Raw genomic sequence first — 27444 nt, forward strand, 5'->3', positions numbered from 1 at the left:
CCAATTGCAAGCATTTTGGCTGAAGAGGGTTTTCGCTCACTTTACTAAGAAGAATATTATTTAGGGAAATGTTGGCATGGTTCGCACAGAGTGAACCTTCAAACAACGCAAATTTTCTCTTTGTTTGCAAAGAGCTAGTTCGTTATTTCTTAGCCATAAAATAGATAATTATTAAGCTCATGGAACGAGATGAGAAATGGTAACTCAGTTCTTTGCAAACAAAGAGAAAATTCGCATCGTTTGAAAGTTCACTCTGTGCGAACCATGCCTACATTCCCCTACTAATGTCTTATCTAAAAAAAAAAAATAAATAAATTGCATCCTACTCACATACAAACATGAAAAAGTTTTAAAATATCGTCCTAGTAATAGAAAGAAAATGTGAAATTCCTGGATTGAAATAGCTAACAATGTCTTTAAAAAAAATATAATAATACACTCAATTATGAAATAATTTAAAAAAAAACACAATATTTAAGGACAAATTATTCTCCTAGGAACTTTAAATATTCTAACATTAATTTAATTAGTCTTTTGGATAACTGGGACAATGGCTGAGTTCTACACCGTCTTGCAAAAAAAAAAATAGCAGAATTGTTCACTGGTTTGTAAATATTTAGGGGAAGTGTGCCAAATTTCGGCTAGCTTCTAATTTCAGCCACTTTGAGTGTAATTTCGGCCATGCAAATAAATTAATTAAAATTATGTATGTAAAATCTTCGAATAATCAATGAATTCATTTTCTTTTAAATATTTATTCATTTTAGGATGTATATTAACACAAAGAACTTTTCATTTTAGGTATAATTTGAATTTAAATTGCGTTGTAAAAACTCAGTGTGGAAAGAGTCTTACAAAAAATGTGACAGATTGATTGTGTTTCTAGCAGTCTTGTGATTTATGGTGAAGTGCAGAAGGTTTTCCTTCGGTCTTTTTCATGAAAATTAATTAGTTTACATTAAAGATTGTTTCTGTTACTGGATGGGCAGGAACGTTAGGGATTTGTCTCGTAGGGATTGGTCGCAACTCGAAATTTAATTAGAATTAAGTATAAAAAAATTGTTATTATATAGTCAGAAAGAGAATTCTATTTCTTATGACATGAAATAAACATTATTATCTATCTATCTGTTTATGTTAATAGTGAATCAATCTTTAAATTTCGGGTAAAATTTCCCAGATGGATCCTGTATTTCGCTTAAAAAAGTATATACTTTGTGAGCGTCTCTTCGGTGAGGTAGTGTTGCCTATTCCGGCAACATCTTTTGCTTTCCTAAATTTCTTATTCATTTTGTGTTTTTTTCAATTTCTGAGTTCTACAATGTCCAGAGAAAAAAAAAACCATCGCTTCTATGAAAAAGATGATGTGGAAAAGGCATTGGAAGAGTTCAGGAAGGGCAAATGGCTACGGGAATATGTGCGTAAATTTGAGATGCTACTCTTCGGGTCTTCAGGACAAATTACACGGAAGATCTCAGGGCTTGTGAAATTCTCAGGCTTGGAAATTTACTATCCGTTGCGTCACAAAAGGTGGTCAGAAAAAAAGTGGCCGGTATTTCACTCAAAGTGGCCGGAATACTACCTAAAGCAATGTCCATATTTTTTTATTAATTTTTCAATATTTTAGGAACTTTTAATCTCTGTTTTAAAGAATCTTTGTTTTAAAGAAAACAAAGATGATAAAGTAGTTGTCAAGGTTCCACAAAACCCTCCCGAAAAGGAAGTAACAAAAAATATCAATATGAATTAAAAAGGGACAGATAATCCTAACCGGCTTATGTAGGTGAGATTCTTAACGTGAGCTAACTCGGAGTGCATGCAAATTCGATTTAGAGCTGAAGTTGGGAGACGCCATTCAGTTATCTTGAATCAAATTCGTGAAATTATACAAATTTTGTATTTAAACCAAAATATCAAGGATTTGGATGAACTGACAGAAAAGTGTTATATGGGTGAAATGTAGACCAGAATGTTCTCTATAATTTTTCCATAGAACATGATCTCATCGATTACTCAGAAGTCAAGATAAGCGAGGTTTTTTGTTTCTTAACTCGTTTTTTCATCCAGAGTTCCCCAAGTAGTCATTTGTTGAACTTCAACTATATCAAAGAATTGTTGTATTTTGTGGGACTTTCCATTTAAAACCATATTTTAAGTGTCTTGGTGGAGTAGAGGCAGTCAAATTGGCATCTGAGTGATTTCAAAGCGTTATTATGGGAAAAATCAATTTTTTCACACTTAAACGGCAAAATCGGAGTGATAGCGTAGTCTGACCGGAAAATGATGTATGGACGAAATGTAGAGACAAATGTCCTCTACAATTATGTCGAAGTAATCATCAAAATCGGTTCAGCGACAGTCGAGATAATTGAGGTTATGTGATATTGAAATTCGTTTTTTGACTGTGGCGCCCCTGGTGTTGGTCCCACGAAGTTCAAATGTTCTAGAAAGTTATAGTATTTGGTGAGATCTTTCGTTTAAGCCCTCATTCATCAAAATCGGTCACATAGAACCGGAGATATGATTTTTTAAATTTTGTGAACTTTGACCCCTCATATCTCCGGTTCTATTGAAACCACAGCGCACATACGCACCATTTTGGAAACGTCCTAGACTGGACTACAACATACTAAAATTTCATTAACTTGCACAATGCCGTTTTTGAGAAAAGTGACTTTGAATTTCGATGAATTTTGACGCTATCACAGCGCCACCTGTAGTGACTTTTTGAACTTCCATCTGAAAGTGCTCATCGAGACGAAACCAAAAAGGTAAAATTTAGGTCGCTATGTTAATTAGAACCGGAGATAGAGGCCGGTCAATGTTCGAACTTTGACCCCTTATAGCTCGGGTCAGGGGTTATGGATCGACTTAAGGTTTTTTTTGTTTGATAGGTATAATCAACGGCTACAACATACTAAAATTTCAGCCCGATTGCATAAGGAATTTTTGAGTTATTTAACTTTTAAGATTTAAAAATTTTCTTTTTAATAATAGCGCCCCTAGCGGTGGTTTTATGAACTTGCGATGTTAGAAGGGGAAGTGGCATTTCACGAGAGCTTTCCAAAAAGCCCTCACTTTTTAAATTCTGACAATTAGAACCGGAGTTATGGCCATTTTAAGAAATTTTTTTTGGACCCTTATAGCTCGGGTCAGGGGGGTCGGGGGACCTTAAGTTTGGTATTGATGGAAAGCTCTAAGGCCCAGCTATAACATACTAAAATTTGAGCCCGCTCGATGCCATAGGGCCGGAGCTATTGAGAAAACAAAAAAAGGGGGGTCTTCAAAATGGCGGAAGGAGGGGTGGGGGGTGGGGGGTCAATGCACCAAGTTGCAATTTTCACCCGATATATAACCTTTGCCGAAAACCGCAAGTCGATATCTTTTTTAGTTTAGGAGCTATTAAGCTCCAAAGAGCGGCCGGACGGCCGGCCGGCCGGCCGGGAACATAACTTAGCCCCCCATATATTCGTGATCAGGAAGTGGCGAAACACATTTTGGCCAAGTTTGAGCGCGATCGGATGACATGAAATTTTGTTAGGATTATAGTAGGTGAGATTGTTAAGAATCTCACCTAATATTGCATTTCAAACTTAGAACTAAGGTGCTTATATGCAACTATGCCGAAATTTGGCACACTTACCCTACATTTCCTTTAAAAAAAATAGTTTCACTTATAGGGGAAAGGCTCATAATTATGGACAGTTTCTAAATTTGGACACTTTGATGGTAAAATTGGACACTAAAAACAAATTCATTAAAATAATTGATTTTTTTCCAATATTTGATGAATAATGAATTCTATCTAAATATATGTTCTTTTTGGAAGATTTTAATACTAAAAACGTTAAATTTAGAATATGATTTGAATTAAAATTGCTTTGTTGAAAATTCAGTGTGAGCAATTGCTTATGACAGAACTTCGTGTTTACTTTAGTCTTATTTAGCTGTGGCGAAGTACTAACAATTTTTCCTCGCTGTTTTTCTTGTGACATTCTACGGTTCCTTTACAAATACATGAAGAGGACTGGGTAAGATAGGTTTTTGTAATGTAAAACAATGGGCATCCTGTTGAGGCAGATTAGCTGCCCAAATTTACAGCCAAGTTGTCCAAATTAATAACCAAGTTGTCCAAAATAAGAGTCAAATTCACCTCTACATATCAATTCATTTTTAAACGTATTAAAACTAATTTTAGTAAAAATAAGACGATAAATAGCTTGACAAGTTTCTAAACAACTCTAGTGAAAAGAGAGGAACAAAAAAAATCAATTAGTATTGAAAATATCGCACTTCAAACTTGGAATATCGATGCTTATAAGCAGACTGTCCAAAATTATGAACCTTTACCCTAACGTTAATATTGATCTTATTGCAAATATGAAAGTCCCCGAATGTTATATTCCTGAAGGCAACAAATTTTAATAGCTACCAGTGTTTCAAAAAATTAAAAATTCATGATTTCATTTGCTATTCTCAAGGCCACATTAATGTAGTTTGGATATGCGAAGCAATTCACGGTGTAAAAGAAATAAAGAGTTTTATGAAGGAAAATACCGAAAGGTTAAAAGAACAATATAGACTACAGGGACATGAGAAGAACGTAAATACAGGAAAAAGACGTTGACATGACGAACAAATTGAGAAGTATCTTTGAAAATCCAGACAAAATCATTTTCCCTGATATGAATCACTGAAATAGTTTTATCGTCACCAGACTCCGAAGCAGCCATATACACACGTACGCAACACTGTCCTACTTGATGAACAGAACTGATCCCCCATCCCATTTATAATGTTCCACTTAAAGTGCAACACATCCTTATCATTTGTCCTGAATATTCCCATCACAGAGATTACACAGGTATCACCGTCATGGATTTGAAACAGTTGCTCGACAATGATCACAATGATGTAGTTAATCTTGCTAAATTAAGTTTGATATGATTTCATTTTTTTTTATAGCAACGCTAGCCCCCTTTGTAATGTTTCTTAAAAATAATTCATTTTTTGTTCGTTCTTTTTTTTAATTATTAGTAAAATCGTGAATTCAATCGTTAAGTTTTCTGATGTAGGGTCGAAGGAACACCTCGTCCACAGGGAACCCCTATTGACACAAATGTTGATATAATCTAATAAAATGTAAGTAGCATAACGTTTTTTGTAATCCGCCTTTTCCTGGTAAAGAAATATGTTCAAATTTCGTTATCCCAAATAATAGGGGAGACTGAGGCAAAAAGTCACAAATTGAAAAATTCAAATTTCAATATCTTCCAAGGTAAAAAAATAGCGGCTCAAATTTTTTCTATAGATAGCCTCCATAGACCTTCTTCAATGTAGTAAGTTTCTTAGAATTCGAACAAGGAATTTAGAAAATAAAAAAATATCGAAAGTTTTATCCCTATTTTTGAAATATTTTCCTTGCAGAAGATAACAATTATTACCTACTTATTTTCCAAAATTGATGCACTGGTGAATATTTTCTAAATAATTTGGATTTTTTGAATACGAACCCGCTATCTATTTTAGAATTTCAAAAAAGGTTCCTTTCTCCAGAAATTCTTTTATTAAAAATGGCCACTTGGGGTAAAAAGTAACAAAAGGTATAGAGCAAAAAGTAACAAAAAAACGAAGCGATGTCTCACAGCGAAATGAAACGTCATTATCATGTCTCGCCGCTTGTTGTTTGCATTGATCAAACGATTTGCAGTCTTTTGTGTGTTTGTTTTGTTGTTTTGTGTGTTGTGTGTGTCGTTTGTGTGTTTGTGTATTTTACAAAGGTGTAGTTGAATAAATTTTCTATGAAAATATGTCATCTAGGTATTTTTTCAAATTTACAGAAGCCCGTAATGAAGCGAATCAAAATATGATAACACCCAATGTCTGGTACTATTTGCCCCAGCATTTTTGAGAATAGTCACAAAATTACCTTTTAGAAATTGGCTCGATAAACGTATTTCCCTACAAAATAGAGGAAAATTACTTTTACAAAGTTGTAGGGGAATGTAGGCATGGTTCGCACAGAGTGAACCTTCAAACGATGCGAATTTTCAATTTGTTTGCAAAGAGTTGACTTACCATTTCTCATCTCGTCTCATGAGCTTAATAATTATCTATCTTATGGTTAAGAAATGACGAACTAGCTCTTTGAAACAAAGAGAAAATTTGCGTTGTTTGAAGGTTCACTCTGTGCGAACCATGCCAACATTCCCCTAGAGCGGTAAATTTCCTATAAAACTGCGCTAATTAGAAATTTTTAAAGCGCTCGAGTAGCTTTTAAAAAAAATAAAATATCCGTTTTGTGACTTTTTGCCCCAGTCTCCCCCACTGAAAATGCCAAAAGGTATTTTGCAGTACAATTACGCACTGTTGCTGACATTGTTGACGATTGAAGTGTCAAGGATACCGAAATTCGAAATGGCACAACAAACGGCTCTAAAGTGGCGGGTATATGAACTTGCACTTTAGGCTTCCGGTAGATTTTCGAATAGGTTTGGCTTAGCTTTCGAGTGGCTTTGTCTCTTCTAAAGGTTATTACTAAACGGAACCAAATTGGTCTTAGCTAATTAGTTACTCTTTACTTTTTTTTCTCTCTTTTCCCATCACATTTCTACTTTATAGTTTAATTAATTTTTTTTTATTAAATCGTTTTTTAGCAACGAAATTGTAAAAGAATTTCGCCCATTTTGTTGTGAATTTTTGAAATAAATTTAAATTGAATTAAATTAAATAATTGTTAGCAAAAAAGCTAAAATAAGACAAAAGGCAAACGAATTATATTGCAACACGATAAACGCTTCATGCCATTGCACTTCTGAAAATCTGAAGTGGAATGTGCTACCGCTACCCCTCCCTGCTGTATTGTCCAGACCTGGCCCCTTCCGATTATTACTTGTTCCGGTTGATGATGCATGGCTTAACTGAATTACTCTGCCAATTTCAAAAAAGTGAAAAATTGGATGGACGAATAGTTTCAGTCCAAAAACACATCGTTTTTTTTCGTATAACTATATTCATATATCACCAAAGATATGACAAAAATGTATAACCACTAAGAATTTTTTTATAAATATTTGGTCTATTATTTTTTTTTATATATTTGAAACTTCTTGCTGAAATTATCGCTACTGAATTTCAATTATTTAAATTGATACTTTTACTATGAATTGTTGTGAATCAGATTGATCTGAATTAAATTTAAAATTTTAATTGACAAAAATTTTCGATATTATTTCTAGCAAATTGAAAAATTATACTGTGTAAAAACTTAGAAAATAAGTAGCAAAAATTGACCACCCTAAACCCTAATTAACTATACATGTTACACCTTGTGAAAGAACGAAAAATAAAATCAATCAATAGTAGTTATTCTATTTATAATTTAATCACAAAAAAAACTACAAAGTTATTTTAGGAAGATCCATTTTTAGAGCACACAAACTAAATTTATCAATGAACTATTTTGGCTGTACGTTTTTCTTTTCTTAAATTCGTGAGTGTAGCCTTTCACAGTTATAATCAAAGATTCAAGGATATCGTGCACGTGAGAAATTAGTAAAATGGTCAAGAGAAAACGGAGGAAGTTTTTGGTATAAATATTACAAAACAAACCTCACCACATGAGGTCAAATTGTTACATGCTTTTAGATGTAAATATTCACCAATATGAACGGTGAAAGAGTATATGTGGGGATAAAATGAAAAAAAAGAACTTACAAAGGCAGAAATATGAATTAAAATGAGGTCATGTATATAATGAATAATTGCTAAAGTGATCCTTGTACAAGTTTTCCCTCTTTCTTCAAATAGATACACCCACCTTTTATACCTATTTTTCTTTGCTCCCTTTTCCCACCACTTGTTTGAATATGAATTAGTAAACACTTCACTAATAAGAAAATACCCTGGAGTAATTGCTCTTCCGGATGGCATATCTAGTGTTACAACTTGAAAAACCCTACCCACCTACGCGACCGTATCATCGTATACATTACGCCCATTCAGCCCACACTTTACCTTTTCTTTCTATTTTCACATATTAATCATTCTATTTCTTTGTATATTTGAAAAATGCCTTTTCTAGACAATATAAATAATTTGAAATAATATTCTTGAAGAAAAACGTTTGATAAATCGATTAAAAGCACTTTTCCATTCAAATACTTAAGAGACATGTAAATATAAAAAGTTAAGCTAAGTCTATAACTTTGTAAACAAATTTTTCTGTTAAGAAGGTAGCCTTCTTCAAATACAAGGTCAAAAGAATCGATTTTTTTTTATTTTTGCTTAAATCGATAGATAAACTATCTAAGAATATACCATAAAAATTTAAGAAGCCAATGCGACGTATTTTAGAATAGATACAAAAGACAAAAGCAAATGTGCGACGAGTAGATTTGCAAGCGCTTGGACGAACAGCCAAAAATTTTGTAACGTATTTTCTCCATTTTTCATTTTTACAATTTCTTCGAATTCGCGGGAAAGATTAAGAAAAAAATTATTAATTTAGTGAAATGAATTAAAGAAATTAAATTCTCTTAGAGTTGAACTAAAACAGGCGTGGCAAAGCGTCCCAGGCTTCGCGAAGTGCTCGAACTCGTGGCTTTTAGATGCTAAAGAACTTTCGCATCATTTATTGTTTACCGATTCTCAACCGATTCATAAATCACTCAAAAGATCTACCAAAATAGTTTTAAAAGGAAAACAGAATTGCTTTTCCAATGAAAATTACTTATCAGTTCATAACCGGTTAATTACCGCTTCACAACCGATTTGAAACGATTTATAAATCACTGAAAACTTTGCCCGGAAAACACCTCAGGAATAATATTATTGAATTTCTGATAAAAATTGGTTATGGGTTATGAACCGGTTCAGAACCAATTGGAACCGATTCATTTTTATCGGAAACTCCAAGACCTTTCCAACAAACCTAAACATGATACCATTCGGATGAGAAATACGATCTCTAGAGCCTTCTTAAACTTTTGACCTTGAAAAATGGTTACTAGGAATGATTCAACAGTATTTTTATATAAATGATCGCCTGAAAAATCTTTAAAACATATTCAAAAATTAAAAAAAATCGCACGACGTGTTTTCGAGCAATCCCAGAAAAACATAGTTTTGTGGGCAAGGGGAGGAGTGAAGGGAAAATGAGAAGCATGTTAACGATCCTTCACTGAGAAAAACAGGGGTACGATTAACTTTTTTTCCTCGTTAAAATAGTTAAATCATAACTAGGAAATAGTCAAAATAACATTAAATTACATAGTTAAAATAACATTCCGGAAATGTTAATTTTACCCTACAGTATTGATCCAAAATCGGTGTAAATATTACCCTTTTTAGGTGTATTAAGGGTTAAAGTTACCCTTTTTCATGTTAATTTTACCCTTAAAAAGGTGTAAAATTAACATTAAAAAATGTTGATATATTTTTACACCTAAAAAGTGTTAAAGTTCTAAGGAAAAAAAGTTAATCGCAACCCCCTTTTTATCAGTGTATAGTACTTATAACAATTATTATTGAAAACCTATTTTTGTATATTTTACAGCATGTTAATGTAAAAAATTTTGCTTAAAAATGTATATTTTTTAAATCTCGAAAGTCCGATTTTACGATTTTCTTCGGATTTTCTCAGTTAAACTGTGAAACACAGCTATGAATATTTCTTTTAGATTATTTATATGAATTATACATGCTGCACAATTAGGGGTTACTGTGGCGAAAAGCTTCAGTAAATTATTTATTAGACCGCCATTTTGTATTTTTTAACTTCTTTAATTACTTTAAAACATGTATAAAAATAAACAAAAAAATTCAAGAAGTTCGGTCACTACTTTTGTCCTCCCATTTCAGGCTATCCCCTTAAAGCCCTTACACACTGTTAGATATTTTCGTCAAAATATGGCAATTTTAAGTAAATCTTTTGCACACATCCACATAAAATCACTTCATATAACGAACTTATGCATAACATTAATGACACTCACCTCGCCCTTTTCCTTGAGAGCATTAGCCAAATTGCAATATGCATCGGGAAAATTAGGTTGTAGTTCAATTGCTCTTCGGTATGTGTCAATAGCTAAGTCGATTAGTCCTTGTTCGTAGTAGACACACGCCAAATTTCCATGAACTACAGCATTGCTGGCGGAAAGATTGAGAGCCCGCAAGTACGCAGCCACCGCTCTGAAAAATATCAAATAATATTTAAATATTTACTCGTTCTATGATCTATGTTTTGCAAAATAATCCTATTGAGGGCCACTAAAGTAGGAGAGGTAGAGATAAATGTGAAAAGAATGATGATATTCTGATTAGAGGTAATCTTCTTTCCACAAAATTCTATTAAAATAAAAATCTATTTTGTTTTATAAAGCAGATATTTAATGAAAACAAATAAAACACTACAGGTGAAATAATCGAAAAAATGCATAACTTTTTTTGTATTCTGTCCTAGAAATTTCTGTACATAACATTAAAATTAATATTTTCCTAAAATATTCAATTTTGTTATAATTAATAGTTTAAATGTAATAAACAAAAGTTGCACCGAATTAGGATTTTTTATTCTTTAGGTGTCTACACACTAGAGAAATTTATGTCCATATTGGAGCAAATTGCTGACGTTTGTATAGAAGAAATCGTGAAATATGGACATAAATTCCTGTGAAGTGTAGAGGTCACAAGGAATAATAATGGGTTTTAATTCATATCAGAATGCGTTTAAATAGCAAAATCGTCAGGATATGTCTCTGCATCCTTAAAAGAATACGAATATCTCAACAAAAATTGAAAAAGTATTGGCTTTACCAAAACTTCATGAGGGTTTCCATTATTACTGCTTGCAAAATCAATTATTCTTAAATAATTTAAGGATAAGAACTCACTAACTCACTTTAATAGCAAATATTAAAGAAACTATATTTAAAAAAAAAACTTAATGCATCTACACATTGGGAGCAATTTTTACCAAAAATGCATTTTTGACAGAATTTTGACGCTTTCACATCCAGCAGTTCACTCAATTTCCTTCAAAACGGCAATTTTTGATGAAAATTGCTCCTAATGTGTAGATGTGTTTACACAAACAATTAAAAAAGGATATTAAACTAGACTAAACCATTACCATTACACTTTCTATATCTTTAGGTCTATCTGATATCAATTTGATACCATTCTAAGCAGTAGTTTCAAAGATATTAGAGATTAAAAATTGTCACTCTTAATGGAATTAGGTCAATCTACTCAGTGTTAATGGCACCTGTTCATTCACTTCTTGATAAGCATTTTCTGTCAGGAAAACAAAGAATGTGCAATTTTGCAGTGACGCATTGATAGGGTTCACAGAGTCCACCTTACTAATTAAGTGGGGTAAAATTATTTTGTATAAATACGGTAAAATATTATTAAACTGAATCAGATTGCGATAGAGATTGCTGTGTTTCACTTTCAGCAGCACGAGAGTACTTGTTTCAGAGAAATTGCATCTCCCTTTTAAGAACGACCAACGGCATTCTATTGCCTAAGGATTACCAGTGGCCAATTGTACAGGAATCAGCAGCTTATCTTCAAGAAGCTTAAAGACTTCAGACGGCAGATTTTTGAGAATATTTCTTGAGGAAATTCTGTTGAGAAATTTATTCTCTTGAGGCATTTATTAGCCGAACTTAAAGATTAGGGAATTTTTTTTTTCTAACCTTGATTTAAAACACTATCGAGGCAACCACGGAGGTAACCGAAACAAGGTGCATTACTGCCCTAAGCTTAAAGAACCATCACTAGAGGCCGCGAAAACAGCCGAGAGTGGAGAGTCAGTCCAAACAGAGGAAGAATTCCCCGGAATTCCCCCAGAAATATCTCACCAAAACAAGGAAATAATCTTACGAGATTCGGAATATTTTCTTCTCTTAGCCTCAGCCTAAAGCCGAAACACTTGCTTTCGTGAGATAGCCTATACCACAAAAAATTTCACATAATTTCCCTAAATATGCAGGTTAAATCTAAAAGCCACGTGGTCACGACTTTAAAGATTAAACATTGCCCAAAGCGTTTCCTATTATGGTATTTTGTATGTTTATCGGTTCACGTTAAAAACCGATTAGGACAGAATCACATTGACAGTAAAATGCTCACCGTGACTGTCAAAGCCCTCACCGTATTTCTTTGATTTACGCATTTTCATTGCAATTCTTACGCAAATTCTCAATTACCGTCTTACCTTATCTCATACTCGGTGGTACTAGGTGAAAATAGTATAAGAAAATTAAATAAATAAAGCGAAAATGCGATAAACGGCAAGCAAAAAAACTGTATAGGATTTTTTGCTACAGTTTTTCGTACAGTTTTTTTGCTCACCGTTTATCGAATTTTCGTTTTATTTCTTCAATTTTCTTATATTATTTTCACCTAGTGCCACCGAGTATGAGATAATGTAACATGGTAATTGAGAATTTGCGTAAAAATTAAAATGAAAATGCGTAAATCAACGAAATACGGTGAGGGCTTTGACGGTGACGGTAAGCATTTTACTGTCAATGTGATTCTGCCCTTAATCTAAATCTAAAAGATTAACGTAAAAGATTTAAAAGGATGCCTTAAAACTTTAAGCGAAGTCAAGCTAAGTTACTTTTAAGTATAGACTACTCAAATAAATATATGTAATTTTCTAAAGCCATGCCTGCATATGGGCCTAGGGCACACAATAGGTTAAGTGGTAAAGTACTCGCACTATAATGCAAGTATCCCGGGTTTGAATCCTCTTTAGGTCACCAGAAATTTTTCTGCCATTAAAGGCGCACTTGATTCCACGGAGCATGGGACCGAAAACCCCATCCCTGTAAGGGAAAAAGTGTCCATGCTTTGCATGGCCTAAGCTTCATAATAACTAAATTTTTCTTATGTTTCTGAATAAATGGGACATAGGAAAAATTTAGTCATTATAAAACTTAGGACCCTGCAAAGCATGGGCACTTTCCCCCGTAGGAAAAAAATAATAATGGATGTCTCGAAAATCTTACTTGCGAGAAGGCCTTGTTCCTCTATAGAACGTTGTGCCACCATTATTATTGATTATTATATTATTAATATGTGCCTAAAGGGTTCCACACATTGGGAGCAATTTTCGTCAAAAATTCTCTTTTAAAGGAAATTGCTTGCAGCGCTGTAAGTGGAAACGTCAAAATTCTTCCAAAAATGCCGGTTTTGACAAAAATTACTCTCAATATGTAGAGGCCCTTACAGCCTCTACACACTAGAGAAATTTATGTCCATGTGCATGTAATCCATGTCTAGTGTGAATATGCCATTAAACTCCTCCACCCTCCTCTATACCAAAAAAAAAATGCTCATATAGGGTAAGTGTGCCAAATTTCGGCATAGTTGCATGCAAGCGTCGAAGTCTCAAGTTTGAAATGTAATATTTTAAATAATAATAATTTCATTAAACTGATATTTACAGTATTTATTTTAAATAATATTAAAAAAATCATGATCACTTAAAAAAAGAAAAAAAGCAGAAATAAAAAATTATACTGTATAATAACAAGGGGAAAAAATTACAGGCGATAGTTCCGCTTTAAATCAAGTGGATAATACAGGAGGGAGACGTTGTAATTCGTCATAGGACAAATTGCTAGAGAATCACCGTAAATATTACGTACAACAACGCTTAAAGCTCATTTTACCTTTTGATCTGAGCCTTCAGCCAATCGAGGCATCCACTCTCTTTGGTCTTTTCATCAACATTGCTCGATTGTGGAGGATAGAATGGCGCAATACGTACTATTGTGTACACCACAATACACTGATAATCCATCTTTTAATTTCTTGTAATTTTTTGCTCTTTCCGTTTATTGTGATACTCAAGATTTTTTTTTTTGGATTTGTTTTTAAATGGAAATTATATTCCCTCCGGTAAATACCATCAGTCGTGGTTTTTCCCACATATAAAAGTACAACTAACGTTCAATATTCTCTAAATAGTCACTAATTTCTAACTTTATTTTATACAAAAATTTATGTCACGACTATAACCGTTTTTTTTTAATGATTTGTATTTAATTTTCTGATACACTGTTGACGGTGGTACGAAATTTATTTTTATTTATTTATTTTTTTTTGTATTTAAACTCTTGAATTACTGATAACACTTTCTTAGGGTATTCATGTACAAATATTAACAATGTATAAATCAGACACCAACAAGTTTACGTGTTTCTTTGCTCTTTTCTAACTGACATGCCTCAATCATTATTTATTCTGCCATCATCGAGAGCATCCACAGTGTATAATATATATATTTTTTGTTCAATGGAAATATGTCATCCTTTTCTTAGACTCTCATAAATTATCAAACAGTACGTATAAATTTAAAATACTATTTTTATAAGTATATATTCACGGCCACAACCCGATAAAACACAGCAATATATTGACATTATTGTAATATTTCTTTTTTTTTTTATTCTTAAATTCACTCAACGTACATTAATATTTTGTCTTTACTGATTAAACATTTCTTTTCCACTATATAGAATTTTCTTGATAAAATGTCTCACTTTTTTTTAAAAATTCAACACAATTTGAATTAAATTCTTTTCACACACTCTATCATGGGACGGTAACATTTATATTTTAAGGTTGATTTAGTTACGATCGAAAATATACACATTAAACACGTATATTTTATTTTTAAAGTCTCCTATTCCTGCAGATATCTTTTATTTTTTACTATGACTCTTTCCTTCTTTTTTTTCTGATGATTTCTGTGTTGTTGATTTTTTTGGCCTCGGCGTCTTTTTTTCTGAACTGTTTATATAATGATGTCTTTAATGTCAAAAAGAATTTATAACTTTGTCCAAATGAATCTCATATAAAGCATTGGATTCACTCATTTCTTTATTTTTTTTTCGTGGAAAAACACTTCTCATATGGGAGGAATATTAATACAGAAATAATCTTTTGAACTTGATCCACACTAAAATTTAAAATTTATTTATAATTTGCACTTGATCTTTATTTATCTCTCTCCAACCAAGATGTTGCAGTGCGACGTTGAATACACATTGAAGTTACTCGTAACTATTTTACATAATGCTGTTGTGAAGTTAATAATGCGGTCTGAGGCCAAAAACATCCCGTTCGAAGGTTATCACTGCTTTTGGCGATGTGTATCCCCTAATTGCAATTCGGAATGAATCGACATGTACACAAATTGAGCTATTTTCCATGCATTAATCACTATGACTTGCTCAAGAGGACTTAACCACGGCTCTATCGTGTTTAATTAAATTTGACGGATATTGGCACACTTAATTCCACTCCAATATGACGATGCCTTGGCAAGGAACAACCATCAGATCTCTCTCCTTTTTTCTACTCTCTCTCTCTCTCCCTATCTCTCACACTTGCTTTCCCTTGTTTGTCCCTCCTGGAATGTACTGCAAATTTTCAATTTGCCAAAAGATTTTCACTTGAAATTACACTTTTGATTTAAATATTTCAGTCCCTGTATTGAGCTTTAGACACACTTTGTTCTTTTGTGGTGAATTAGGCGCGCAAGCATAGATTTTTTTTCTCCATTTTATTTAATCTTCTTTATAAATTAATGCTCTGTTTTCATGTTGAAAATGTATGTTTTTTTTTCTTTTATTATTTATTTTTCTCTAGATCATCTTCATTTATTTTTCAATCAACTCAACATGTCCCAAATATTTCTATGACTTTCTGTGAATTCTAAATTAATCAGTATTGATTCCCCCATGGCTATGAATGGTGTTCTATTCTTCCAATTTCTTTTTTTTTTCTTTGCGGAAATAAAATTTTAGTATCTTTTCTGTAACGAACAAATTTCTTTTAATTCAATTAGTGTAAATCCCTTTCTCCAGTACGAGAGAGACAATTGCTGAATATTTTGCTTCTTTTAGTACGTATAAAATTCTTGGATAGAAAGTCAATGTGAGAGACCAAATAATATAATTGATTTTGTATATTATCCTTGGTATACAACTCACATAATATATATATTATGTATCTGGTTTTGCGTGTGTATCTATTTTTTTCTTGTCGCTTCGTTTAACCTCATGCCATATCCAGTTGATAAATTACATGGATGATGTCGTCGAAAAGGCTCGCCTTTAGATAGTCTTTCCCTTGCAATATTTTCTATTATTTTTTTGCCTTTTTTTCCAGCACAATTGTATTTTCTGATTGAGAGATTATACCAGTTTGCAGTGTTAAACGAAAAATTTTCAACTATTTTTCTCTTATCTCAACTGCTCGTAAGAAAAAAATCTGTGAAATGACTGGAACTTTTATCAGTATCCATTTTGTCACTCCCTTTTCCACATCATTTGCCGCAACAGCGCGCATAGTAGATTATTCCCTTTTACGAAAATCGCACTTTATAAAATAGGCAAGAAGCACTCCTTAGCTTTTTCCGTTGTAATCTTCCTCCAAAAGAAATTAATTACTTTTCTTTTTTGTCTGAATATCAGTCACATTTTGTTCCTTTCATCCGTAGACTTTTCAAAGATACTTGCTGTATTTTATGAGTGTTGATGTTGCTGCTTCAGCTTAAATAAATTCATTTGAATTTGGTGATATCAATTTTTTTTCTGCCTCGTAAATGCGTTCCTCTCCACGATCTGATAAAACCATAATTTTCTCCGTTATAAGCGTTTAAGGAGTCTCCTTATGATTGCAATAAAAAAAGCTGACGACACACTCAGAAATCTTGCGTGCCTGAATGTCTATCACTTTTTCTTTTATTTGACGATTAATATTATTATTAAATTATATTCTCATCAAATAATTTTCAAAGAGGTAAAAAGGTGATTTTCCCTCATTTAGCTGTTTAGATTACAATCAGCAGCTTATTACGAGAGCACACGTAAATAATTTCCGTGGTATATTCACAAAATGACAGCGAAGAATTTAAAAAGAAAATAAGTCAATAGAAAAAGTTCTTCTTCGCCTGCACTTGGTTCATCATAAAGATTTTCTTTTTAGTTTATGCCGTTTATGCACTAGTTCATCCTATGTACATAAAGAAAAATATCTAAAGATGGGGCGTATGTTTTCACTGCACTTTTTGGTTTTCTTTTCTTTTATTTTTTCTTCACTAATAAAAAAAACCAACACTCAGCTGTGTCATTTGCAAAAAACAACTTTTGTGTGGTATGTATTGATAATAAAAATAAAGTTCGGCTTTATAGGAAAGAAGAAAAGGAAAAACAGTGCGATTTCCTTCGGTCTGTGTATGAAAACTTTATGCCACGATCTACACTATGCTACTAAATGATTTTCGAGGCTACTTCTCATGAAAATCCATCCTGAGAGAGTCGACAAGAATCGGAAAATTTAAGGGGCAAAACCGAAATTTTATATTCTCATTTATATATATATATATATACTATCACTTCACTGAACGTTTATCTTTCCACCCTCTCAACACACGTCATCATCATCTTTTGTGGGACTTGCGCATAATGTGCGTGAAAAAATCTCTCACTTTTCCACTCATGCCCAAACAGAAGTTTCCCAGCACGTTGGTGGAAAAGGAATGTTACAAAATACAGTGTATATATTTTGAGTCGTCTCTGTGGAAAATTTAACACACAAAAGTATCTCTACCACATTCTCAGATATGTTGCCAGGAGACCAACGTCTGTGAAATTTGAACAAATCCCCTCCACAGAATCAAATATCCCCACTATTCATTATCCATTAGAATTTTCCAAGCGAGATATGTAACACGAATAGAGAGTACGGATAATATCACCTTAGATAATGTACCTAAATGCAAAAAAAGGTAAAACAAAAATGCGTGCAAAAAAACCTCAATAACAATAAAAAAAAAGAGAATTTCTGTCTAAAAATGAAAGTTTTTGGGCATAAACATATTTTTCTAGCTTTTTTTTCATTCGCAAAGTTTATGCTTTTGGGACGTGATATTTTCAATACTGTCCCTGCGCCTGCTCCTAAATGGGTTCTTCAGAACCTAATACAATCTCCAAAAAAAGGCAGACTCAACCCATAAATGACCAAAATACATACGTTTTCGCAATTAAGGCTTCCTCTACACATTATTGGTAGTAATTTTCAACAAATTTTAAATTAAATTACCTGCATTAACTCTGTTCCTCTGTATTAACTCATATTTGCACATTAAAATTATAATGTGATTCACCTTAATTGTCGCGAATAAGCGTCCAAATATGTGATTTACAACTATGAATCCCTTATATTTAGTATTTGTTCTATTAATTCATAAAAAGGTAGAATTAATCTCGAAAAATAGGTTTTAATTACCCTGAAGCATATTTCACATTAGAAAAAATAATAAAATCACATAATTTTTTTGTATTATTCCTATAAATTAATTTTAAAAAAATAAAAAATAAACCAAGTCCACCTTTTTAGTAAAATTATATCAAATTTCAAATATCAAGTAATTCAAACACACAAATCGCACCTTTGAACGCTCATCAGCGACACTTTTTATGAATAACATTAAAAATTTTAATACGCAAGTATAAGAACGCCATTAATAGGGGAATGTAGGCATGGTTCGCACAGAGTGAACCTTCAAACGATGAGAATTTTCTCTTTGTTTGCAAAGAGCTGACTTACCATTTCTCATCTCGTTTCATGAGCTTAATAATTATCTATCTTATGGCTAAGAAATGACGAACTAGGTCTTTGCAAATAAAGAGAAAATTTGCGTTGTTTTGAAGTCTCACTCTGTGCGAACCATGCCAACATTTCCCTAAGAATACACTTTTTGATAAAAATTACTTGCATTGTGTAGTCTTTTTGTACAGCAGACAAAAAAATTTGGAATGTGTTTGCAAAGAGAAATTTATACAAAAGGGATGACAAAGCGTCCCAGGCTTTGCGAAATGCTCAAATTCGAGATTTAGATGCTATAGGGGAGACCGGGGTACCTATAGCCAGGGGTAGAATTAGTCAGTGGATTTTTCTCGTTTTTCTTAAAATGTACATCGAGCAAAGAATTTTTTAATGAAAGTAGAAACACATCCCCATATTGCCAGAAATATTTATAAGTCAGATCCAGTTATCCTACAATTTAGAAGCATTTTTATAAAATGGGTATAAAATTGTAGTTTTGATGGTACAGTTTTTGGTCCAGCATTTGGTTTTCTGAGTTGTTAGTCAAAATCTCATAGTTTTACTTTGTTTCTGGTTTAATAAAGTTAATTAAGAGATATTTTTCACTTGGATAATAATTATCTACTTTTTTATAAAGAGTTTTTTGGTAGGAGGGAAATATTATTTGTAATCACTCACCAATTTTAAATACGTCTTTATTGCGTCGCGGTTCGTCTTAAACTAAATCTCCTCTCTCCGTCTCTCGTCGCTCCTCGATTTTTCGCGCGGATTGCGCCATCTATTGACTATCCTACACGGCCTTTCCTGATACTACATCCGCCCCGGATGTACCGCCTGGCCACTTCTTTAGTAGATCCACTGATCCATACGTCGCTTCTGGTCCATCGAAATGACCTGTCTTCTTCAGCTTATACCGGTCTCTCGGCATGATCTCGGTAATCTCATATGGCCCAATGAACTTCGACTTCACTTTTGAGCCAGTCTCGAACTGTGTTTTCTTGAGAGCTACAAGGTCGCCAGAATTGTACTCTCGTGCCGGCTTACTCCTGAGATTGTACGTCTTTCGGTTCTCAGTCTGCACCTTTTCAATTCCTAGTCGTGCTTGCTTTCTTAACTCATCTCGTTGCTGTCCGAATTGAACTCGCTGCTCTTCTTCGAGAATTTCAACAATTCTCTTGTCCTCTGGGTGCTTCATCTTAACACCGGTCATCACTTCGAACGGCGTAGTCTGGATACATCTCTGATAGGATGAATTAATATATTGCTGAACTCTTCCAACATATTTGAACCATTCGTCTGGTTTGTCGATTGACAACTTCGTCAGGGTAGGAATAATGATCCTATGCATTCTCTCAACCTGCCCATTTCCACGGGGAACGCCTGTAGCAATATGGTGCAACTCAATCCTTCTATCTTCGCAATATTTCTTGAATTGTGTTGAGGTAAATGCCGTCCCTCTATCGGCTATAATACGTCTCGGATCACCAAATACCTCAGAAATCACGTTTAACTTCTTTAGCGTCTCGTCTGTTGTTGTAGATTTCACAAGGAATATCCACACAAATTTTGAAAATGCGTCTACTACCGTCAGAATGTAATTGTAGCATTTCCTCGTCGATGGCATTGGTCCTAGATGATCAATGTGCAGCGTATCTAACGGCACTTCTCCTTTGGCTATGGGATGCAATTCTCCTTCTCGCTTCCCGCTCTTCCGCTCAGCCAAAATACACTGAATGCAATTTTCAATGCAACGTCGTATCTTATCGTCAACACTCGGGATATAAAATTCATCTTCAATGAGCTCTTTGGTTTTCTTCACCCCAAAGTGTCCCCTAGCATGCATTCCATTCACAATCTCCATCTCCATTGAACTTGGAATGACAAGTCGCTTCTTATCGTCTTTCTCAATATAAAGGATTCCATTGCTGCACACAAAATCTTGATATGGGCCACTTTCAAGTGCTGTTTTTATAGCCTTTATCTTCTCGTCCTGATTTTGTGCAGCTTTCACCTTTGAAGTAACATCATCTGTCCTCTTGACTATCATCACTGTCGCTCTGGATAGAGCATCCACGTGAACCATCCGTTCAGCATTTCGGTGTTCAATCGTATAGTCAAACTCTGACAGTTGTATTGCCCATCGTGCAATTCTCGTGTGAAGTTCTTTCTTCGCCATTGTCATCTTGAATGCGGAGCAATCTGTCACTAACTTAAACTTCACTCCAAGCAGATACACTCGAAACTTCCTTACGGCTTCCACAACAGCAAGAAATTCAAGCTCATATGAGTGATATTTCTGCTCAGCGTCATTCGTCGTCCTGCTATAATAATAGCATGGGTGCATCTTTCCGTCTCCATCCTTCTGCATAAGAATAGCGGCAATTCCCATTTTGCAGGCGTCTGTGTGAACTTCTGTTTCGTCGTCTATATCAAAAAGCTTAAGCACCGGATAGTTGGCTAGTAGTCTCTTGATTGTCTCAAATGTAGACATCTGCTCGTCATTGAACTCGTACGGAACGTCTTTCTTTAGCAAAGAACTCAAAGGTTTTGACAGCACAGCAAAGTCTTTAATGAACTTCCGGAAATATGAAGCTAAACCATAAAATCTCTGAAGCTGCTTTGCTGTCTTTGGGACTGGATACTTCAGTAATTTCTCGACTTTCGCCTCTGACGGCTGAATCTTGCCCCCACTGACAATGTATCCCAAAAATTCAACCTCTCGTCTTAGAAATGCACATTTCTTCCAGTTGAATACGAGACCATTCTCCGCTGCAACTTCTAAAACACGCTTCAATTTTTCCATTCCGTCTTTTTCGTCATTGGCTGGTATGATTAAATCATCAACAAACGTCAAAAGTACGCCCTCTTTTATCAAATTACTGAACACAGAATTGATAAAACGTCCGAAATTATTCCCACTTATGCACAGTCCGAAAGGAGTCTTCATGAATTCGTACTGGGCATCATGCGTCACGAAAGAAGTATATTTCCTACTCTCTTCTTCTAGTGGGACATGGAAATATGAATTCTTCAAATCTAGAGTGGAATAAACTCGAGTTTTGGATAATTTATCCAACTGATCCTCTATTATCGGCATTGGGAATCGATCCTTCACGACTTTCTCGTTTAATTCACGATAATCGATACACACTCTATAGGACCCGTCTTTCTTCTTTGCCAGAACAACAGGACTGGCGTAATCGCTTGAGGATTCACGTATGATCCCTTCATCTAGCCATTCAGCTACTTGCTTGTCAACAATCGTCTTTTCGAGAGGGGCTAGGCGTCTTGGGCGCTGGTACACGGGTGTGTCATCCGTCAAATTAATCACAGTTTGTGTACTTACATCTTTCGGCTTCTTGGGATGGTAATTCCCAATCATCTCTCGAATCTCGTCAGCATATTGCTTCGGGCAATTGAGGATATCATCCTCAATCTCAATCCTCATGATTGATGCTACATCTTCCGTCATAAAATTCGTCACTGGATCGTCTTCATGTGACACGTCTGTCACAACATCGTCTTTACCCACATCTCCAGATGGAGCATCAGCACATTCATCGTCTTTGAAATCGTCAGAAATCTTTGGCTTGATACTCACATGTCCTGGGGTAATTGTGTAGTCGACACTCTCAAGGAAATTCCTTCCTATCAATAGCTCAGGATCCATGGCATTATTCCTCACGATGTGACACAGAAATTGGAATTCTTCTCCATCAATGGTCACTTTCAGCATCACTTCAGCCTTGGCTTTGCCATATGCACCTCCAAAACCACGCAATTTTACATGAGATGGCTCAGAATTCGCACAAGACTCTTTCACTTTGTTCCATAGACACTCTTTCATCAAGGACACATCACTGAAACTGTCAATGACACCAATCACTTCATGCACATCGATTTTCATCAGGATCACGTCGAGCTTTTTCTTCATATCTTCGATCATATTCACTTTTGCAACACTTTTCTTTACTTTTTCGTCCTTTTTCTTGCAGTCCTTGGCAATATGATCGAATCCGTTGCATCTAAAACACTTAAGACCTTTGTCCTTATCAGGACAGTCAGTGGACTTATGTCCTTGTTCCCCACAATTGAAGCACTTCACTGATTTGTCACCACTCTTTTTGACACTTGGCTTCTTTTCGTCATTGATCGTCTTTTTCTCAGCATTTTTCGTCTTTAATTGCAGCTTTTCGAAAGTTTCCAGCTTCTTCTTTAACTCCTGAATACTCGTGGCCTCGTACAGCATCGTCTTCTTGGAAATATCACCGGGAATTCCATCACAAATATATTCACACACTGTCACTTCATCGACATATCCAGCCTTTGAAATACGTAGCATCTCGTAAATGTAGTCTAATAGACTCTCAGAAGCTTCCTTCTTGCGATTTTGCAACTTGCGGTGGATATCAGCAGCACTCAGCTTCAGGGCAAACTCCTTGAGCAATGCTCGCTTCAATTTAGCCCATGTTGACAATCCACTTTGTGTGAAAATAAATCGTCGTGCTGTTCCAGTCAGAACCTTCTTGCACATCACCAATTTCTGAAGATCGTTCAATCCCACTGTCTCAGAAATGTCTTCGAAATCACTAATCCACATTGTGATATCTTGTCCATCACTGGCACTGAACTTCTCCATGGAATCTTCGATGTCTTTGAGGCTAAACATCCTTCCATATCCATCATCGACACGAGTACTGGGTGTTGAGGTCTTCTTCCTCTTTTCCACGACTGTTTCGAAACCTTCAAAATCACTTTCACCGTCCATCGAATCCATATTTGCGTCTTTTTTGGATTTTCCTCCTTTGTTTACATCTTGAGGAACGTCGTTCGAATCACCTTGGCCGTCACCATCGTCATTTTGTGGATTTATTTCGTCGAATTCCACAATGCGCTGGGCAAGTGTTGATTTATCACCGTCTTGAGGAAGTCCTCTTCGCTCGCACTCAATTACAAGCCCCGTCTTCGTCATCATTGTGACCAAATCCTCCACTGTTTTGATGTTGGTCGCCATCTTCTTTGTTTTCGTCGTTCACGTCACTTTTGGCACACACGAATTGGGCAACACTAATTCTCGTTCCACAATTTCGCTGTCCCACACGTCGTTTCCACACTCGGCTTTCGTCGTTTTTTCCAACACCAAGATGCCGGAAGTCGTCTTTGCTAGCCACGCGGACGTCTTATCCAATATGGCTCACTTTTTGCACCATCCAGATGGAAATGTGCACGTCTTTTCGTCGTTTTGTACTATGAAAGTACCGTCTTCAGAGTCTAGAAAATTCGCGATTTTTCGTCTTCACGTCTTTTTGCGTATCGAGCACTACTTTTCGCGACCCGAAACACTACTTTTAGCGATTTTTCAGACTATGCGTCTTTAGCGATTGCACGCGTCTCGCACAAATCACTTTAATCGTCTTTTCGTCTTAAGGCACGGCTATCCTTATCACTTCACAAATGATATTTCACGCTCCTATCCCGGTTGAGAGCCCCCATAAAGAGTTTTTTGGTAGGAGGGAAATATTATTTGTAATCACTCACCAATTTTAAATACGTCTTTATTGCGTCGCGGTTCGTCTTAAACTAAATCTCCTCTCTCCGTCTCTCGTCGCTCCTCGATTTTTCGCGCGGATTGCGCCATCTATTGACTATCCTACATTTATATAAAATGATAAACACTGAAACAGCCTTCGGGGCAGTTGTAGCCACTCTTCCGTGGCCGGATAAAACTATCAATGATTTTTCACTAATACATGGATAATTGTTAGATGAAAAAATACTGTTGATATTCCAAGCAATATTGCCATTCGGATGAAAAATTTGTGAAATAGATTTTTTCAGGATATTTTCATCAATTTTGCCGCAATTACAAAAATGTCATAAAAATGTCGGCTAAAGCCTTTTTCTTTAGGTGTGCAGGAAAAACTCTTCAATATGGACATAAATTTCTCTAGTGTGTAGTAGCCATAAGAGCCCGTACAGATTCAAGCTCATCTTCAAGAATATTGAGCCCGTAAGATTTGACAGTACACAGAAAAAAATATTTTCTAAAAATGTTTGTAAATGTTTGTGAATTCCTATGGGAGAGTTACGAAATACTCGTGAATCGTATAACCCACAAACATGTTTGTTAAAGTTTGTACTTTTTTCACAAACATTGTTCGTAAAATGATCATTTGACGAACATTTTTTGTACTTTTACAAACATTTGTTCGTAAATGTTCGTAAACACACAAAAAATGTTCATAAAATTTTGTCATTTATTCGTAAATGTTTGTTTTCCTGTCGAACATTTACGAACAAATGACAAAATTTTACGAACATCTTTTGTGTGTTTACGAACATTTACGAACAAATGTTTATAAAAGTACAAAAAATGCTCGTCAACTGATTATGTTACGAACAATGTTTGTGAAAAAAGTACAAACTTTTACGAACTTGTTTGTGGGTTATACGATTCACGAGCATTTCGTAACTCCCCCATACGAATTCAGAAACATTTATGAACATTTTTACAAAATATTTTTTTCTGTGTAAAGTAAATTTACGTAAAGGAATACTAATCGATGAACTCAAGTTCTCAGTGTGTGACAGTTTGGAATAAATCTTTACTGCCAAATTATTATGTGCAAACCAACAACAGATGAACAGAGTGATTTATTTTCTCATAACTCGTCTGATACGGCAAGATTATATTGACAAATTTGCTCTTCCTTGGAGTAGAACGAGGAAACTTTGAAGGCTATTGCTTTCTCGTTACAAATTGAAGAAAATTGGTAAGATATACACCAAAAAGATAACTAAATTATAGATCCAAAAAACTGTTTCTACCATCGTTTTTGTGAAGTGTTGTGTAAAGAATTATTGGCAGTTCCAAAATTAGACGCTATTTGTTAACAAAGTTACACGGCTAAGAGAACACATGAATAAGATCCAATAACTCTCCACTAAAAAGATACCTTCAGAGAAAAGTACATGCAGAAGATGAGTGAGTATTTCAACACCATAAACAATCAATTAATAGAAGTAAAACTCAAAAGAGGTGTGAAAATATGTGAAAACACCACAACCATCAGAAACGTAGCAGGAATAATCTTTTAATTATTAAATTCCAGGATTATTTTTTTCTTCACATACACATAATAAGTTTACATTTCTAATGAAATCAATTTAATATATTTACAGAAAATTGATTTTTTCGTATACAAAAAATATATATTTTTTGTTCATATCTCTATAGACAAGTATATGCGTTTGTGTGATGTTTGATTTTTCTTTATTTCCGCACAATTCAAGCTGAATATTTTCGCTGTGAAAATTTTATCAAAACATCTTTCAATCACGTTTAATAATATTCTTCATGTCTTTACAAAAAAAAGTGTTTGCACCTCTTTTTTTCTATTTTTTTTACTGCTCGAACATCACAGAGAGAGCAATATGTAATCGATTGATATTTTCCCAAAAACATTTTTAACTTCCACCTCCCGGGGACCATTTTTCTCAACATATTCTTCGCGTTTCAGACGATTTTTGAGAAATGATGTTACGCTGTTTATCTGTCCGTACGGTTGTCGCTAGCTCTATAGCCCCAACGATTAGAAATAGAGACTTGAGATCTTCGGGGGACCCCTCATAAGTCGACCCTGAGACCATTAGTATGCCTCTCATTTTGCCCCTCCGCCCCATATCCTCCAAAAGCATGTTTTAGAGATTGTTCGGAAACGCATTATTCGACATTGTCTAGGTAGACATTTCGTCCATATTCGAAAATACCTTTGAATCATTCCTAATTACAGTTTCTCAAGAGCACAGGTTTAAAAGGCTCTAGAGAGCATATATCTCAACCAAATGAGCTTATGTTTGGGCTCATTAGAAAGGTCTTGGAATTTCTGACAAGTCTGGACAAGTTCCACATTGGTTATGAATCGGTTCCGAACCGGTTATGAACCGATAAGAAATTTTTGACAAAAATCAATTGTAATACTCCTAAACTATTTTGGAGCTATCGGTTCCAATCTGTTGTAAACTTGTAAACGATAAATGATGCGAACGTACTTTTAAAATATTTGGCTAGCAGCCAAGCCATATTGGCTCACTCTACATCCACACACTCTACGTCTACATCCTTGTACCCTTGTGGTTTATGCACGTCTTTCTGTGTCGAACTACATTGTATCGCCATGAAAAGATCGTTATAACGGCAAAAGACTATAGAGCAGAAGAAGTATTTCCGCCGTTTTGGTTTCGGAGGTTGGTTACTAATACTGAGACGGCGACGGACGTATGGTAGGGTGGAGTCATCACTTATGGACGTTATATACTTATGGACAGATTCCAAAAACCTTCTTTCTTACCAAAAAAAAAAGGATTTCGAAAAATCAAAAAAATTATTAGGTTATGACTTGATCAAAAAGTTTGTAATTTTTCGAAATCTGTTTTAGGTAAGAACTTCAGATTTTTGCAATCTGTTCATAAGTGTATAACGTCCATAATTGATGACTCCACCATATGGATGGGGTAAATGCAAAGTTGAATGAATAAAATATTATTTTTTATATAGCATTTACATCACGAGTACGAGCATTTCGCAAAGTATTAAACGCTTTGTCACTCCTTTTTTATTTGTAATCACTCTTAACTTTATTTATACTTTAAATGTAAAATGAAAAAAAACCAAGCGTGTATCATGTTCAAATGTAAATGTCAAAATTATTCAATTCATCGTAAATTTCAAATAGAGCAAAGAGCAAAGTGGTCAGCCTATGAACATTTATTTTTTCTCTTATTTCCCAAAGCAAAAATTCTATTTTG

General features: G+C 34.5%; 1 protein-coding gene across 3 annotated transcripts in view; it reads right to left on the reverse strand.

The window, feature by feature from the left end:
* LOC129801460 (UDP-N-acetylglucosamine--peptide N-acetylglucosaminyltransferase 110 kDa subunit) overlaps positions 1 to 27444 on the reverse strand; it is a 63586-nt gene that overhangs the window by 15070 nt on the left and 21072 nt on the right. For 2 of the 3 annotated variants that reach the window (XM_055846542.1, XM_055846543.1), the window contains one exon: positions 9996 to 10191. In XM_055846542.1, coding sequence (XP_055702517.1) covers positions 9996 to 10191 — 196 coding nt within the window. Of the gene's footprint in view, positions 1 to 9995; positions 10192 to 13688; positions 17975 to 27444 lie in introns of those variants that run through there. The other variant, XM_055846544.1, reaches the window with a different exon arrangement.

This window comes from Phlebotomus papatasi, chromosome 2 (assembly GCF_024763615.1).
Source record: "Phlebotomus papatasi isolate M1 chromosome 2, Ppap_2.1, whole genome shotgun sequence".
Lineage (NCBI taxonomy): Eukaryota > Metazoa > Arthropoda > Insecta > Diptera > Psychodidae > Phlebotomus > Phlebotomus papatasi.